This window comes from Pongo abelii, chromosome 19, assembly GCF_028885655.2.
Source record: "Pongo abelii isolate AG06213 chromosome 19, NHGRI_mPonAbe1-v2.0_pri, whole genome shotgun sequence".
NCBI lineage: Eukaryota > Metazoa > Chordata > Mammalia > Primates > Hominidae > Pongo > Pongo abelii.
The window spans coordinates 91,662-109,082 of NC_072004.2; the positions used below are offsets into that span (position 1 = coordinate 91,662).

Here is a 17,421-nt window from a genome sequence, read left to right on the forward strand (position 1 = left end):
CCAACATGGCACGTGTATACATATGTAATGAACCTGCACATTGTGCACATGTACCCTAGAACTTAAAGTATAATGAAAAAAAAAAAAAAAAAGGGTGATGAGCATGGGATCGGGCCTGGCCTCTCCTTCCTCCATCTGCTCAGAGGCTCTGCCTTTTTCTCTCCTGCTCTCCAGGAAGAGTTCTGCTCTAGCTCCTCGGACTTTTGTGATGCAGCAGCAAGAGGAGATAGGGATGGGGCATGGTTGTGGTCCGTGTGCCCTCTTCATAGTATTTGAGAAATGCAAGGAAAACCTGCCTTATTTTGCATTGTTTTTTGGGTCCTGGACTGAGCTGCTTTGATCATGAATCCACCAAGACTGGACCTCACGGGCATCAGTTTTATAAGCATTTATGTAGTTTTGACTCACTGATTAGATGCCAACCTCATGGGCCCTGTGAAAAAGGGAGAGGAGGTGGGAAGGAGCCAGGGATTCCTGCTAGGCTCCTGGAGCAAGTTGTTCCCATGTTGCCCTTGGGGCAGCTACAGTGAAATTAGAGGCCTGTGGCTCATACTTCCCAGGAGCAGGGAGGTGTCCAGCAGGAGGACAGTCCTGCGGAGGGCGAGGTGGCTCGCCTGCACACCGGTTTCCGCCTCTCTCTGGCAGAGATGCTTACGGGAGGTCTAGTCGTGCTTCCTGACTTGGAATGTCCCATCTCCCCCACGGCTAATATGGAAAATCTACACAGTCTGGGGCTGGGGGTGGGCATGGGGCTCCGTGGTGTCACACAGTGCCAGGCTCCTTTGCTGCAAAGGGGCAGATGTCAAAGGACTCGGAAGGAGACGAGGGGATGGGATGTCCCAGGACTGGGGTTAGGGAGGCGAGCTCACCCTCCATCTCCCCACGCTTCCCTGTTCTGTCATCTGTCACGCATGGCCACAGAGTTGGGCTGGGGGCAGGCGAAAACCGAGGACAACCGTGAACCGTGCCGTGCCATGGCGTGAGGATGGCATTTGTTATGAGTTGTACATTTTATCCAAAGCAGCAACCCTGGAGGTGGGGTTAGGGTCAGGGTGCCACCTGGCCTAGTCCCCATTTGGTGCCCGTGTGCACAAGGATTCACAAAAAATAGGTAGAAATCCTCCCTGAGTTACAGTCACCTTGTTCTTCATCTCCGTTTACAGACCCCAAAGGGCCCCAGCTGTCAAGAAGGGGGAAGAGCCTCTCCGTGACTGGACCCTTTCTGCTCACTGTGTCGGAATTTCAAGCTGGGGCTTAGAGGTCTTTGTGGTACAGACCCAAATCCCATTTCTAATCCACTCTAATAAACACCACTCGAAAGAAATAAACCAAAGGAAGTCAGCAGTGCCCGCACCGGCCTTGGCATTTACTGACAGGGTGGAAGGGCCACACCGAGCAAACCCTGCTGAGAAGCCCTGGGCCCAACACAAACACAGTGTCCCCAGATGTTCCTGGCTTCCTCAGGCTGCAAAGGAAGAAGCCTTTTCTTCTTCCTCCCTCCATTGAAATGTCACCGTAAAACCCAAACCTCAGCTAATTTGCCATTTGATTGCCGTTGCCACCTTTCTCCCTGCACAGCAGCTGTGATTGTCAGTGTTCCAGGTCTATTAACAAAGCTTTCAGGCTCATACATCTTCTGGCCCTTGCTTTTCCATCCTCAACATAACACTCTGTGTGTCTGAAGGCTGATGTTTTTTTTCTCTTTAATTCCCCAAAGGCTGATTCTGGGATGGCTCACCGACGAGCCCTGTATTCTGCCCACGCCTGATTTTTTAGATGGAAGATGCGAGTACACCAGGGAGAAGGCTGTCCCAATAGCCTTTCGGAGGAAGAAGTATCATGGAGTCACCCGGGTGCCACTGAGAGGCAGGGGTGGGGGAGAATCTCCCCTCCTGGGCCCCTCCACAGGGGCCTGAGCCACTTGCTGGGGACCTGGCATCCCTGAGGCTTCCCCACCGCAGCCCAGAAGGGCTGCCTGCTTGCCTGGTGCTCATCCTCAGCAGTGGCCAGCCCCAGCACCAGCCGTGCCCACTTCTCTGGGGAGAGGCCAGCTTTTCTCTCCCCCTGCTCACTCTTGGCTGGATTTGCAATTTGACTGTCACCATGGAAACGCAGGGTTTTGGTACACGGAGCGGGGGGAAGAGTCTTTCCTTCTGGAAACTCTTTCTTGACTGCCTCAAAGGACATGGGTGGCAGCTGTCCTGTGGAGAGGCCTGGCCTGGGACGGTCCAGGGGACAGGTGTCATGCTGGCCGTGTGGCCTCACAGCACTGCGCTAGGATGTGGGGACCCTGCTTCCAGGCTCTGCTCAGCCACCACCTGTCTGCATGGCCCCAGGCATCTCTCCAGGCTTCACTACAAAAACACAGGGGCTGACCCGGGCACCCACTCTGGGTATGAATCCTGGGATTCAACCTTGGGACAGCCCATTGGTGGAGACAGCCCTGGTGCCCCTCCCTGGTCGGGGGTGGGGAGATGCTCCTGCTGGGCCACACAGCATTGCCGCCCGGCACAAGGACAGCCAGCAGCCTGAGTTTGGGAGGCACTTGTGAGCTACGGCCACTCTGCTTGGAGGCTCCCAAAGCCCCTAGAAATTATGGGAATTATAGAGGAAGAGAGATATTTTCAGCAAACATTCTGCCAAGGCAAAGCAGATGGTGGAAAATTTTGCATACTAAAAACAAAAAAAAAATTCTCTAATGTAAAGGAACGATGATAAGGCCCCCGGGAGTGTAGACACTCCCAATTAGCCATCTCCAGCCCACCAGGCAGGCACAGCTGCAGAGACGCAGGGCTGTCTGTCCCTGCTGGGACAGGGGACGGCTGTTCCACCTGCACACAGGGTAGGGTCCGTGGCCTGAAGTCCCACTGGGATGCCTCCCAAGGCTGGGGCTCCATCCTGGTGGCAGCTGGAGGGAAGCCTGTGGTGGGGGAGTCACCGGCTCTGAGACTTGGGTTGGTGTCCTGCCTCTGCCACTTCCCAGCGGTATGACTTTAGGCCAGTTTCCTATTTTTTATTTTTATTTTTTGTAAAGACATCATCTCCCTATTTGCCAGGGCTGGTCTCTAACTCCTGGGCTCAAACAATCCTCCTGCCTCGGTCTCCCAAAGTGCTGAGATTACAGGTGTGAGTGTCCGGCCGTGGAGCAGTCCTTTACCTCTCTGTGTGCTCAGGGGCTCGCCTGTGGAAAGGGGGATGGGGACTCTCACCCAGGGTTGTCCTGAGGGTGAAAAGAAGTAACGCGGTCGGCATCTGGCCTGTGGTAGGTGCTTGACAGGCAAGAGCTGTTACATTGGAGATGGGGTGCCCAGGCCAACCTCGCAGGTGGACTCACCCCTTTCGAGGGAGTGTGGATTCCCAAGCTGGGCTTTGTAGGACACCCAGGACACAGGATGCCTTCAGAAGCCATTCAGAGGCAGAGCTGGGATTTGAATCCAGGCCTTTCTATTGCCAGAAACATCGCTTTTCCACCTCACCGAGCACGCAGGACGCCCCAGGGTCCTGCCTGACCCTAACGGCTCTATCCTCTCAGAAATCCTCCTCTCCAGGTGGCCAGTCCCCTCTCAGTCTCCCCACCATGCTCTTCTGTGCCCTCTCTGGACCCTTTTTCTGTCGCAGCAGAGGCTGCAGTGTGGGAGAGAGCTCTAGTTCACTCTCAGCAGCTAGGGTTGAGCTCTGGTCCTGCCTTGGATGCTCCTGGGCAAATACCTTAATCTTTTTCAACCTCAGTCTTCTCATCTGTAAAATGGAGACAAAAATAACTACTAAGTAGGACAAACAGCTTTGCAAATTTAAAAGGCTATACAAGCCTATACATATTTTTAAAAATTAGAATCTAATCCACCCCCTCCAGGAACCCATTCAAATCATTTCTCCACTGAAAAGTCTCAATCCTCACGGGCAAAATGCCAATGGAAAGAAGCAGGGAAGATGCAACCTCCCTCCTCTCCCCACCCAGATGCTGTCTGACTTGCATTTCAGCTCCTACCAATGCCTGCCTCGACTTCCTCAACAGATTGAGGCACCACTCGAGGGCAAGGCCACACCTAAAGGCACGTGTCCCTTCCCTCAGCCCCACTGCTGGGCTTTGGGCAAAGCGGGTATTCAGGAAATATTTGCTGACTGTTTTCCTGAAAATCCTCCCCAGGGCAGGAAACTGCGCTGTACAAAGACAGCAGGGCTGGCTGGGGTCAGCAAGGGGTGCGCCGCAGAGGGAAAGGAGACCCCAGACCCCATCTGTCACCTCCATCTCCCCCAAAGAGCTGAGGTTTCCCCCAGGACAGGCGCTGAGCAAGCAGCCCTTCTGAGCCACGACGGAGGCACCTCAGGGATGCCAGGAGCCTCTCCCAGCCTCCCCCGAAGGGACACTCGGGAGGATGCTGGTGGCCTCAGCCTGGGCAAAAAACAGCTGAATGGGGAGGGGCTGTAGGAGGCTGCTTCCATGGCCACAGATGAGTGGGTCCTGGGGGAGAGTGTCCGGTTCACGCAGCCTGCTCTTCCAAACCCACCTCCGGGTCAGGGTGCAGGGTTGGGGGAAACACGCTCTTCCTTTGGTTTGGAAACTCCCTGCAGGGTGTGGGTCTGGAAAGGGAGAAAGGGGGCTCTGAGGCCTAGAGAGCCTGTCCTCTTAGGGAGGGGTCCACTGGCAGCCATAAGAGGCTCAGAGCCTGCCCCTCCCTCCCTCCCTCAGGGACCCTGGAGCCAGGAGATATGGGGTGTGCTTCTGGCCCTTTGCTGGCTACCACCTGACCACCCCTGACAGCCACAGGACTACCTCAGAGGGCTGGAGAGGACGTGGTACCTGGAGAGCGCTCCTCCCTTGGTCCCCCTTCCAGGCTGCCATGGAAAGGCCCCCAAGGACAGCCCCAGGCCCGGGAGCTGACGGGCACAGACAGGGCTGGGAATCCAGGTCTGGGGAGTGGAGGAGGGCATCCTGCACTTGCTTATTTATTTATCATCGATTTTCATTTATTCCCTCCTTCAGGCCCAGAGACAAACAGGAGGCACCGGATAATGAAGACAAATCCTCAAATCAATAGATGTGGTCACCAGCATTGAAATCTCGTGGTCCCTGCACTTGCTTGAGGAGCTCCAGATAGAATGAAAGGTGGATGGATGGAAGATGAGATCAGCTCCCTCCAGAGAGAACGCGAAGGGCGGGGGACCATTCAGGGAGAAGGATAGTCAGAAAGGGCTTCCTGGAAGAGCTGGAATTTAAGGATGGGCATAATTTAGATACAAAAGCTGAGGCCGGGGCGTGCCAGGCATCCTGGACAGAGAACAGGAAAAGCAAAGGCCAGGCAGTGGACTCCTCTGGCTCAGGAGAAAGGCCCCAGGCTCTGGCATGCAGGGGACATGGCCTGGTCTGGGTTGCGTGTGGTCTGTACTGTCAGGGACAGATGATGGCTTTTGGTTTAAGAATGAAACACAGCAAGCCCATGCCCCCTGCCCATGACTTCGCTGGGGTGCAGGATGTGCTTTTGGGTGCATCCTGACTCCAGCCTTTCTCTCCATGTGTCTCTGGGCCTTCACTGTTCTTTCACCTCATCTCTTTGTGCCTCCCTTGTTTTTTTGTTTTGTTTTGTTTTGTTTTATGGAGACAGGGTCTCACTATGTTGTCCAGGCTGGTCTCGAACTCCTGGGCTCAAGTGATCCACCCGCCTTGGCCTCCCAAAGTGCTGGGATCACAGGCGTGAACCATGGCACCCGGCCTCTTGATGATGTTTCTAAAATCTCCCTCTGCCTTTGAATTTCTTATCTTCATTTCCCTCCGTGTCTGTGTCTTTGTGTGTTCAGAGCCTTCTTGAGTGTTTCTTGGTTCCTCCTTCTGTCTATGCCAGCTCCTCTCACTCTCCAGGATCTGCCTCTCTGCATCTCTGGGCCTCCATCTCTGTCTCTCCCTCCCCAGGTCTCTCTGTCACATATCCTCAGGGCCCTGCTTTCTTGGCCTCTGGGTTTGTGCCTCAGTTTCCCCCACCTGGGCTGGAATCTCACTCTCTCAGGCCCACGGGGTCTGTGGTCAGAGCTTAGGTTTGGGGTGGGCTGCCTGCTTTGCCTGGATCTCCTGTCTATCCCAGGGGCAACCAAGGTAGGGAGGCCTGCCTGCCCCTTCCTGTGTGCAGTCCAGGGCCCTGCTGCCCGCTTCTGGACCACCAGCGGGAAATCAGCTCAGCCCCATGTACAAGGCCAGGCCTCACCTGTGATGGACAGGTGGCCCTGGGAAAGAGCTGAGAGCTGAGTGGAGCCAGGGCGGTTATCTCCCAGGCCTTTGCTGGAATCAGATGGGGCAGAGAGGCCCAGATTTATTCACTTCACTTAGTCCCCGAGACAGGTGAGCGGCTGGAGATGGATGTGCTTCACTGCACGAGGCAGAGACTAGCATGGGCCAGGCACACATGGGAGCTCTGCACACCAGAAGCAAGCCAGAGGCTGGCCCTTGGGGGCTGGGCCCCACTCTCCCAGTTCAGCTAAGACAGAGGCAAGGGGCCCACAGATGTCACCTTGCAGCTGGAATTGACCAATCAGCCAAGGTTGTCATTGGGTCTCAAGCAAATTAGAGGCGACAGAGATGCTCCTGACCTCCATGGTGTGGCTAATGAGTGCCTTCTGCTCTTGGAAATCCATCTGTAAGCCAGCAAGGAGGCCCACAATAGGCAGGTGGGCTGCTGGGGGAAGGGGTCGGGTGTAGCAGGTGAGGAAAGCAACAGCAGTTCATCTGTGCTCAGGACATCTGTTCAGGAGGCGGCCACTCCATTCACGCCCATCATCACTGAGCTTGTGTCTGGCTTAACCAAGGGCTCCAAAGGTCAAAACAAATTCGTGTGTGTGGGCTTCCGTTTCAAAACATTGCCATGCAAGACGTGGCCGGGCCTCTACTCCCCTGAGATTTAGGGAAAGGGCAGTTTCCTGACTGCTGCAGGTATTTCTCTGCCTTTCCATGCTGAGACTATGGTGCAAATTATTTGACCTCTCCGTGACTTAGTTTCCTCTTCTGTAAAATGCGACAACAGTAGTGGCCCCATCACAGGTTGTTGGGGAACGACACAAAATAACAGAGATGCACAGCACCCAGCGCAGCCTGCAATGAGAAACCGTGTCATCTAGGGCAGCTACGGCTGTTGCTGTTTTTATCGGACTCCTCGGCAGCGAGGGCCAAAGCCCGTCCCTTTTACCTGCACAGACAGGCAAATGGTACCCAGGCCTCGGCTGACCCTGGCAGAATGGCAGCTGCCTGAGAAGACCAAGGCCGACTGTCAGTGTCTCTCCCAGTGGGACCCACGGCGGCCTCAGGCAGTGCAGCATCACCCCCTCCCCTTGCCCTGCCTCAGCTGGGAGGGATGACATTCATTCCCCAAATGTCTGGCTGGACCAGAGCCACACACACAACTGTCCATGACATTGTTTGATTGTTTATTTTCTTGACCCAAACAGCAGACCTGCACCAGGGAGATCTGAGTCAGTGGCTTCCAAGGTGCCACGCGGGGCCTGTGGTGCTGTTCTCGGGTGGTTCAGACAACTCCCCCCTTCCTTGTCTCTAAACAGTCCTTTCCGGCGCGCGCGCGTGCGTGCGTGTGTGTTTCTATTAGCTTTATATTTCAAAAATCCCAGGTACTTCCAGCTCCCCGGGACTACAGAATCCATGCAGGGAGGAAAATGAACAGAGACAGGGAAGGTGATAATTAAGCTTAAGAGGTCTTCTTGGGGCTAGGACTTGGGAAGGAAGCTTCAGTCAGTTCATGGCACTTAGTGAGTGCTTACCACAGCACAGTGGGGACGCTGGGTGGGTCTGACGGGATTTCATTTGGCAGCACATGCCTGTGTGGCACGTGTGCGTGTGTGTGCAGAGGGTGGGGCCAACGTGGAAATGGGACTGGGCTTTCCAGTAGAGGCTGATCTGAGAGCTGCCTTGCCAGCCACTGCTCTACCCCCGCGCCTGGAATTCCTCCATAAGTTTCATTCCCTTGGATTTAGACCTGTTTAAGACATGACTGCTGGGAGAGAACAGACTCTGTCCCAGCCCCTCATCCATTCTACTCATAGGGAAACCAACACCTAGAGAGGAAAAAGGACTTCCAACGCCAAGACTGTCCAAGCCCAGGAGTCCCCCAGGAAAACACTAGCCCTGTAGGGGCTGGGCCTGTAAGCCCTGCTGCTGACGTCACGTTGGGCCACCTCCATGCTCACAGCAGCCACTAGGGGCAGGGTCAAGGGGTCAGGGTTAGGAGTACAGACACACAGACGTGACCTGGTCAGGCCCCTGCCTTCCACTGGCCAGGTGCAAAGGTCAGGGAGTGAAGTGAGCTGGACATGAGGGCCCTTCCCTTCCGAGAGAAGCATGCCCATTTTTCTTGCAACAGGTGTCCCTGTTGGTCTGTCTTCTATTCTTTCTTTTCACAGGGACGTGAAACAAGAACGGTTTCCCTTTCTTCTTAAAAACACTGCAATGGTGATGCTGAAAGTGTGTCAGAGACAATAGGGCCGGGTGGGGACTGCAGCGAACCACAGAATGCAAGCAGGGAGCGGCTACTCACCCTGACCAACTTCCCCGAGCGGGGAGCGGCTACTCACCCTGACCGACTTCCCCGAGCGGCGAGCGGCTACTCACCCTGACCGACTTCCCCGAGCGGGGAGCGGCTACTCACCCTGACCGACTTCCCGGAGCAGGGAGCGGCTACTCACCCTGACCGACTTCCCCGAGCGGGGAGCGGCTACTCACCCTGACCGACTTCCTCTAGCAGGGAGCGACTACTCACCCTGACCGACTTCCCGGAGCGGGGAGCGGCTACTCACCCTGACCGACTTCCTCTAGCGGGGAGCGGCTACTCACCCTGACCGACTTCCCCGAGCGGGGAGCGGCTACTCACCCTGACCAACTTCCTGTAGCGGGGAGCGGCTACTCACCCTGACCAACTTCCTGTAGCGGGGAGCGGCTACTCACCCTGACCAACTTCCCCGAGCGGGGAGCGGCTACTCACCCTGACCAACTTCCCCGAGCGGGGAGCGGCTACTCACCCTGACCAACTTCCCGGAGCGGGGAGCGGCTACTCACCCTGACCAACTTCCTCTAGCGGGGAGCGGCTACTCACCCTGACCGACTTCCCGGAGCGGGGAGCGGCTACTCACCCTGACCGACTTCCCCGAGCGGGGAGCGGCTACTCACCCTGACCGACTTCCCGGAGCGGGGAGCGGCTACTCACCCTGACCGACTTCCCCGAGCGGCGAGCGGCTACTCACCCTGACCAACTTCCTCTAGCGGGGAGCGGCTACTCACCCTGACTGACCAACTTCCCGGAGCGGGGAGGTATCGGAAGCCCTTCTGACTTCCACAAAGGAAGCCAGGGCTCCAATTTTTCAAAAACGAGAGTTCTCCACATTTAAACAAGTTGACAATGAATTTTAAGCAGTAGGCCAGATTGAATCACTGCTCCACCAGTCTGTGACCCAAAACACAGGCAAATGTGTGGCCCCCGGAGGACAGACGGCACCCACCTCCCAACATGGCGGCTTCCTACTCCATTCCGCCTCCTGCAAGCTCCAGCCCCCGGCCCCGGTGTGTACAACACACATTCCCAGCTGCTCTGAAGGCTGTGGAGAATTCACGTACCGCGGCTGGTGTATGTGACAGAAATGGCAAATCCAGAGTCTGCTAGCAAAATACGGGGGTGGGGAGTGGGCTGGGGGTGAGGAGAAGGAGGCTGAGCTTCCAAAATGCAAATCTCTCAGGGACAGAGAGAAGGAAGGCGGCATAGCGGCAGCTGGCTCTGGGCAGTCAGCAATCCTATCTGAAAATAACACATTTTACAATCCACAACTGCACCTCATTAAGAATGAATGGATCGGCTGGTATAAATAGCAAGCCGTGTGAAGCAGTCAGGAAACAGCATATGCGTTTGACGGAAAAACGGCAGCCACAGGGCTGCTTATTAGCCCCGTGGACGGAGGCTCCTCACTCACTAACAAGACGGGTCCGGGGTTCAAAGCTGGGGTCCGCAGAGGTTCCGCGCTAAGAAGACGGGGGTCCCAGGTTCAAAGCTGGGGTTGGCCACATGGCTTCCCTGATCTTGGAGCACAGAAGGCCTCGCCCTGTGCCAGCCCTGCTCCCAACCTGGGCTTAACTCTGGACATACAGTGCCAGCCCACAGTGAGCTTCTCACGGCTTCTGACCCGCAGGACCCCCACTCTAATGTCCTACCTCTGGGCTTGAATGCTGCCATTGACAGGGAGCTCACTCCTCCGTCAGATGCAAAACACTCAGTGTTCTGTGGCTGGATGGCTGTTGATCAAGGAAACCTAAATGTCCCCTGCCCTGGCTATTGATCGAGGAAACCTAAATGTCCCCTGCCCTGCCTCAGCTCTGCTCTGGGTCTGGGAGAAGTGGCCTTAGCTGGCCAAGCCATCCGTTCTGTTTGACTATCGGACACTGGCCAAGCCATCCGTTCTGTTTGACTATCGGACACAGAACAGAAATAATTGGACCAATCACTTTTTCTCCCAAGTATGGACGTGGGGTCCTGAGAGCAGGGTGGGGGTGGGGCAGATGGTTGGCTTGGAGGGTGGGCAAGCTGCAGAGCGGGCGTCGGGAGCACAGAGCTGGTACAAGGAGAAGCAGCTCAGCCGCCCTGTCTGTCTCCTCATGGCCTCGCCAGCCTTCGTCTCCCGCCCTGATTCTAGGAGAACCTTCCTTAGTGGCTTGGCAGCAACCCCTGCCTCCTGCCAGCCTTGGTGGTCCCTGATCCTCACAACCAAAAATCCCCAACAGTCAGAAAAGAAAAAGCCAGTGAGCGTGGAGAACTGAGCGAGAGCCTGACTCCGCACGGCTTCTGCCACGGGCGGGGCATGTGCTGGGTTTTGGAAGCCGGGATCCTGGGTCCTCTTGGGCACAGCCTGGCTGCCTACAGGACCCTGGCCAGCCTTCCCTCCTCATCCATCATGAACCGTCCATTCCACCATCTGTAGCTGCCCTGGAGGCTGCTCTGAGCATCAGCTGGGTTAGTGCCCATGAGTCACAGAGCGCTGGGGCTAGTACAGCTCGGAGGGAACTCAGCTCTTCCAGGAAGACAGGTAGAGGGCGTGGGGTGGGGGCGGCAGGTTAGCCAGGGGGTCACTGGGCAAGGGCGGCCCCGGCAAACATTTGTGGCTTGAGCTGAACCAGACTATTCAACCCACACAGAACCCTCAGGCTTGCTTTCACCCCACCACAAAAAGGACCACAGTTTGGAATTTTTAAAACCTGTCTAACATCAAGTGAGCCACTGAAGTGATCGTGAAACTCCCATTTTTCTTAAAACTCCCCACCTGGAACAAATCCAAAACCTGGAAGGGAACCGGCGTGTCACCCTGTTCTGGAACAGACCTTGAAGGGAACCGGTGTGTCACCCTGTTCAAAGCTACCCAGGAGGCCTGCGCTCCCCTCTGGGGAAGGATGGATGGTGGGAGGTGGCAGGATTCCTGCAGAGAGGTCTGAGGAGGGACAATGACTCAGGCCTCAGCGGAGAAGGGAAAAGGAATTTGCCTCACAGCCAGAGCTGCCTGTGTCCCAGCCTGGGAGCTTTTTGGTTCCTCTCTAAGGGCATGGACGTGAGGAGGAAGTGCGTATTTACACCCTGTGAGCAGGGCTTTTGATGGTGCTGGGCAAAGTGGAGAGGCCTCCCCAAATCTAGCCAGGCCACAGCCCAGTGACAAGGCTTTCGATGATACCACAGGATCCCAGGCCGAGGTCCACATGGTAAAACCTCATGAATCCAGAGGTCCTGGCCCCCACCTGAGAGCCCTCTGAACACTGGCTTCAGGCCCCTGGTGTCAGGCACTCAGTCACAATTGAGAAAGGCAGGGAGAAATGACACAGCAGGCCAGGTGCGGTGGCTCACACCTGTAGTACCAGAACTTTGGGAGGCTGAGCTGGGCGGATCACTTGAGCCCAAGAGTTCAAGACCAGGCCTGGACAACGTGGAAGCACCCGGTCTCTACAGATACAAAAAAAATTAGCAGGTGTGGTAGTACATGGCCAGCTACTTGGGAGGCGGGAGGATTGCTTGAGCCCGGGAAGTCGAGTGTGCAGTTAGCTGAAACTGAGCGACTATACTCCACTCCAGCCTGGGTGACAGAGTGAAACCCTGAGAAAGAAAGAAAGAGAGAGACAGAGAGAGGAGAGAGGGAGAGAGAGAGAGAGGAAAGGAAGGAAGAGGAAGGAAGGGGAAAAGAAAAGAGAGAGGGACAGAAAGAGAGAGAGAGAGAGAGAAAGAAAAGAAAAGAAACTAAAAGAAACTCCAGGGCAGACCTAGGCAGCGGTGCCTGCGGGTCACAGCTCTGGAGGTTGAAGAGAAGAAGAAGCCGCATCCTGTTAACTGTCCTTGGCGTTGGAGGCAGAGAACAACGTTCCGTCTGAGAATCGCTTCCGCGCGTAATGACTCCCGGCAGCCTTGCTTCTCCAGCCGCACCTTTATCGTTCTTCCTTTCTTTACAATGACAGCTGGAACTGCAGCACCCATGTTGTAGTTAAAAATTAACAAAGAAAGGCCTGGCATGGTGGCTCACGCTGGTAAGAATTGTTTGAGGCCGAGGGGTTTCAGACTAGCCTGGCCAACATGGTGAAACCCCATCTCTACTAAAAATACAAAAATTAGCCAGGTTTGGTGGTGTATGCCTGTAATCCCAGCTATTCAGGAGGCTAAGACTTGAGAATTGCTTGAATCCAAAAGGCGGAGGTTGCAGTGAGCCGAGATCGCACCACCACACTCCAGCCTGGGTGGCAGAGCAAGACTGTCTCAATAAAAAAAAGAAAAAAATTAACAAAAAAACTTTAAAGGAGGAAGAAAAAGGAACCTACCTCAGAAACATCAACCCTTTCACCTGATTGCTCTGTGGGTTGAAAAGTTCATGACTTGTAGTATCTATTGATGATTACCCTTCCTTTATTGATTACCCTCCTCTATTGATTACCCTTCCTCTATTGATTACCCTTCCTCTACTGATTACCTTCCTCTACTGATTACCTTCCTCTACTGATTACCTTCCTCTACTGATTACCCTTCCTCTACTGATTACCTTCCTCTACTGATTACCTTCCTCTACTGATTACCTTCCTTTATTGATTACCCTTCCTCTATTGATTGATTACCCTTCCTCTATTGATTGATTACCCTTCCTCTATTGATTGATTACCCTTCCTCTACTGATTACCCTTCCTCTATTGATTACCTTCCTCTACTGATTACCCTTCCTCTATTGATTACCTTCCTCTATTGATTACCCTTCCTCTTCCAACAGGGCATGGGAAAGAAAATGGGGTGGGCTGGGATGCAGGGAGAAGAAGTTGGGAGCTACAGGTGCATGAGCCTAAGGGATGTGGGATGTAGGGAGAGAGGGAGCGAGGGAGAGAAGGGAAGAGAAGGGGGTGGGGTGGAGAGAGAGAGAGAAATGGAGGTGGCAAAGAAGCTTAGAGGGAGGCTGAGAGAGCGAGCGAGCGAGCGAGCTGGTGCTGTGATCGGCTCCGAGCCAGTGAGAGGGACTGTGGGGCGGGAGAAGGATGCTGGCCCCAGGGCCCTCAGAGGCAGGGTCGCAGGAGGAGCAGCGTCTGGTGAGAGCAGGGTGTTTTTCACAGCCTCCGAGTATCTCCTGGGACTTTCCAGCAGACCCCAATCCAGAGGATCCACACTATTGCAAGAGCGTTGGGGCCACTGCCCTCCTCACCCATGAAATTAAAAGGCCATCTTTTAATTAATTAAAAGGCCAAGTCTGCATGGCTGAGTAGGTGAGGCGGGCTCTGTTCCTCCCCACGGTGTGCACATGTGAATGGGAGTGTGTGTGTGGGCAACTGTGTGTGTGCGCAGAGTGCGAGTGTGTGTGCGTGTGAATGAGCATGTGAGCTACTGTGTGCATGTGTGTAAAGCCAGTGTGTACATGTACATGTGAATGTGTGTGCATGTGTGTGTGAGCTTGTGTGTCTGCATGTGAGCAAGTGTGTGTGCATGTGGGTGTGTGCGTGTGGATGGTGTGTGCACGTGTGTGCATATGGATATGTGTGTGCATGTGGATGTGTGTGTGTACGTGGATGTGTCTGTGTGTACGTGGATGTCTGTGTGTGTGAATGTGAGCGTGTATGTGTGTGCAAGTGGTGTGTGCATGAATGTGTGTGTGCAAGTGTAGATGTGTCAATGTGGATGTGTGTGTGGATGTGAGCGTGTGTGTGTGTGGGTATCAGTGTGTGTACGTGGATGTGTGTGGATGTCTGTGTCCATGTGGATGTGTGTGTGCGTGTGAATGTATGTGTGTATGTGGCTGTCAGTTGTGTGTGCATGTTGATGTATGTGTAGGTGTGAGCGTGTGTCAATGCGGTTGTGTGTGTGGATGTGAGCATGTGTGTGTGTGTGTGTGTGTGTGCCCTGACTTGGAGCAGACGGGGCAGTGGCAGCTCTTGAAGTGGGGCGTAGGCCACAGCTGCCCCCACAGGCCTTCAGCCTCTCTGGCTCAACTGGCTCCAAGCAGCATTTTAAACCCACAAGTGTCCACCAGCTTCTGCTCCCACTGTCTGAGGGACATGGACAGATCTCGATAGGGCTCAGCAGGAGAAGGCCTGAGGTCCGAGGGTGGCAGAGGGACAAGGTGGAGGACCGCCACTTCTCCAGCCAATCTCTGGCCACTCACTTCCAGGCTGGGCGGCCACAGTGCCCCTCAGGCCAGTGTCCCAGCCAGGCCTGCACCCCCTCCTCCTGAGGGACTCCCCACCTGCCCGGTCTCCACTGCATTGCATCCCACAGTCCCGACAAATGTCTGTCCGTGGCAGCGATGTTGGGGGGTGAACTCACAGGCAGCAGAGGTGTACGCAGCATCCGATAGGACCAGCGAGGAGAGGCTGCTATGAGGGAGTCGGGGTGCTGAGGACAAAGTGCCTGCAGGCTGCACACCAAGGCACAGATGCCGATCTGCCTGGCAGGTCCACGTATGGGGGATTTATACCTTCTACATACGTCATTGGACAACTTTCACATGTTCGTAATAAACATGCATTACTTTTGTAACAAGAAAAAAAAGCCCGAATGACATAAAGATGGTCAGATGTCAGGTCACAACCAAAGACCAAGATGTCCCACAGCCCCTGAGAAGCGGCTGCCAGGTCTATTGTCATGGGTCCACTTCCTCCAAGACGAGCCATGATCCGAATGAGCCTCCCTCACCCCTCTGCCTGCTCTCTCATCTAAGACCCTCAGACCCTGAGTATTTGGCAGAAACATGAGCACTTCAGAGCAAAAGGACCCAGACACCAGAGAGGGTAAGAGCCTGCCCTTGGATCCCAGCTGGGCCACACACCTGCCGAGGAAGTCCCTCCTCTTCTCTGAGCCGCAGGTACACCCATCTATAAAATGCAGTCATTAAATAACTGCCCTGACCACCTTCCGAGCCTGTTGTGAGACCAGGAACTTTGAAAATAAGACCACAAACATCAAAGCATCATGAAAGCTGCGGAGAGTGGTCCACAACCAGGCGCCGCCATCATTGCCAAGTGGGGCGGCCACCTGGGACACACGCACCTTAGTGTAGCCACCAGAACGCCCAGGGACACTGGGGTACAAAGTCATCATACTCATTAGGACCAGGGAAGCCAGGCATCCTCCCTTACTGAGACCCAAGACAAGTGCCAGGAAGAGATGGTGAGGGCCTGCCTGGGAAAGATGCAGGTTTTATACCTTGCAAAATACCTTAATTGACGTCCCATTTCTGTGAAGATGCGCAGTGCTGCTCATGGCATCCTTGCCCCCAAATCAGTACTTGTATGTGAAACTGCCCCCCGGGGGCCCTCCCGCCGCACTCCTGCACAGAGCGAACAATCACCTGCTGGAGGTCCCCGCTGCTCACTCGGGAGAAGGTGTGGAGCTGAGGGCACAGGGAGGGACGCATCACTAGAATGAGCCTCGTGGATGGAGGGTGCGGGGGACTGGCCTTGTGCCTGCAAACTGCCGGGCTGGCTGATGACCCAAACTTTACAGGCCATCCTGGGACAGAGGCAGAGGGGACTTACCTCTTCCTCGGGCCCACGTGTAGATGCGGCTGGTCTCGGAGCTTCTGGGCTCTCGCTCTGCCGGTTCCGTGGGCAAAGGTCGGAAGTGGGGGTCATCAGCTCGGCCAGGGGTCTTCAGGGGCAAGATATACTTGGGGAGCCCTTTGTAGAACCAGGCCCCCGACCTCTTCCAGACCTGAGTGGGGGAGAGAGCTGCTTGGGGCACAGGACGCAGAGGAGCCTCCCCTCCTGCTCCTTGCCCAGATGATGGGAGGCAGGACGTGGAGAACTAGGAGCAGAGTGGGAGTGGGAACTCTGGCTCTGCCCTCGCTGGCTGATGGGCTGGGCTGTCACTTACCTCCCCAGGACTCAGGACAACTAGGAGCTAAGTCCCATAAACTCTCCAAACCTCCTTTCTCTCCCTTATTTTAGAGTTGAGGACTTGCTCTGCTGCCCAGGCTGGAGTGCAGTGATGCAATCATCATCCGCTGCAGCCTCCACCTCCTGGGATCACGCCGTCCTCCTGCCTCAGCCTCCTCAGCAGCTGGGACCACTGCACCTGGGTCTACACCTGCTTTAAAGACAAGCCCATGTCCTCCTGTTTCTCTCTTGCAGAGCGGGGATCTCAATACAGGCCTGGCATGTGAGAAATGTTTATGAAAACTGTCCTCTGTTACCGTCTGTATCCTCCACCACTCGGATCCTAGAGATTGCCTAGTCAGATTCCTGCCCATCCCCAGTCCTTTCCGGCCCCTGCTGGAAAACTCCTATTGACAGGAAGCCCACAAGCCACCAGGCACTGCTGAATTTCCACTAGATCTGCCAGTGACTGGCACTTCCTTCCCGCCAGCTGACCTCCCGGGCACCTTCTCTCGCTGGCCCATGGCAGACGGCTGCACGGGACGGACCCTCCCAGCCACAAGTACCTGCAGGTACCTCACCCAGCCCCCAAGCTCTCCTCCCTGCCAGCTGACCTCCTGGGCACCTTCTCTCGCTGGCCCAAGGCAGAGGGCTGCACGGGACAGACTCTCCCAGCCACGAGTACCTGCAGGCACCTCCCCGGGCCCCAGCTCTCCTTGGTGCCATGCCCAGATCCCCAGCTTCTCAAGGACAACACCCTGGTTCCTCAGCTGTCCCAAGTCCCCTCTCATCGAGCCACCCCTTCTCACCATGTTTGTCACTGCCCCTCGGGAGAGGGGCTCAGAAGTGGCCACAGAGCTCCAGACTTGTTCTGGCTGCCCCCAGGGCACAGCCACTGGCTTTCCACGCTCTTTCCTGCCTCAGTTCTGTCCTCCTTGGGTCCTGAGCCTCCCACGAGCCCCTCTTGACCTCATGTAGTCCCCCAGGGACTCTGAGAGCCAGGTGGGTCAGAGGGTGCCTGCCAGGGCCCAAGCAGGTGCAAAGCATCCCTTTATCACTGCCCTGGG

At 55.5% G+C, this 17,421-nt stretch overlaps 1 protein-coding gene and 1 long non-coding RNA gene across 11 annotated transcripts in view; one reads left to right on the top strand and one right to left on the bottom strand.

Annotated features, from left to right (window-relative positions):
• The window catches only part of RPH3AL (rabphilin 3A like (without C2 domains)), a 189,111-nt gene that overhangs the window by 10,500 nt on the left and 161,190 nt on the right, over positions 1-17,421 (bottom strand). For all 10 annotated transcript variants that reach the window (XM_054535327.2, XM_063717950.1, XM_063717953.1 and 7 more), the window contains one exon: positions 16,016-16,190. In XM_054535327.2, the coding sequence (XP_054391302.2) occupies positions 16,016-16,190 (175 nt within the window). The remainder of the gene's footprint in view (positions 1-16,015; positions 16,191-17,421) is intronic.
• LOC129050991 (uncharacterized) lies at positions 8,745-16,645 on the top strand. Its single transcript, XR_008514940.2, has 2 exons — positions 8,745-11,988; positions 15,723-16,645. It is a non-coding gene; the product is annotated as an uncharacterized LOC129050991 (long non-coding RNA).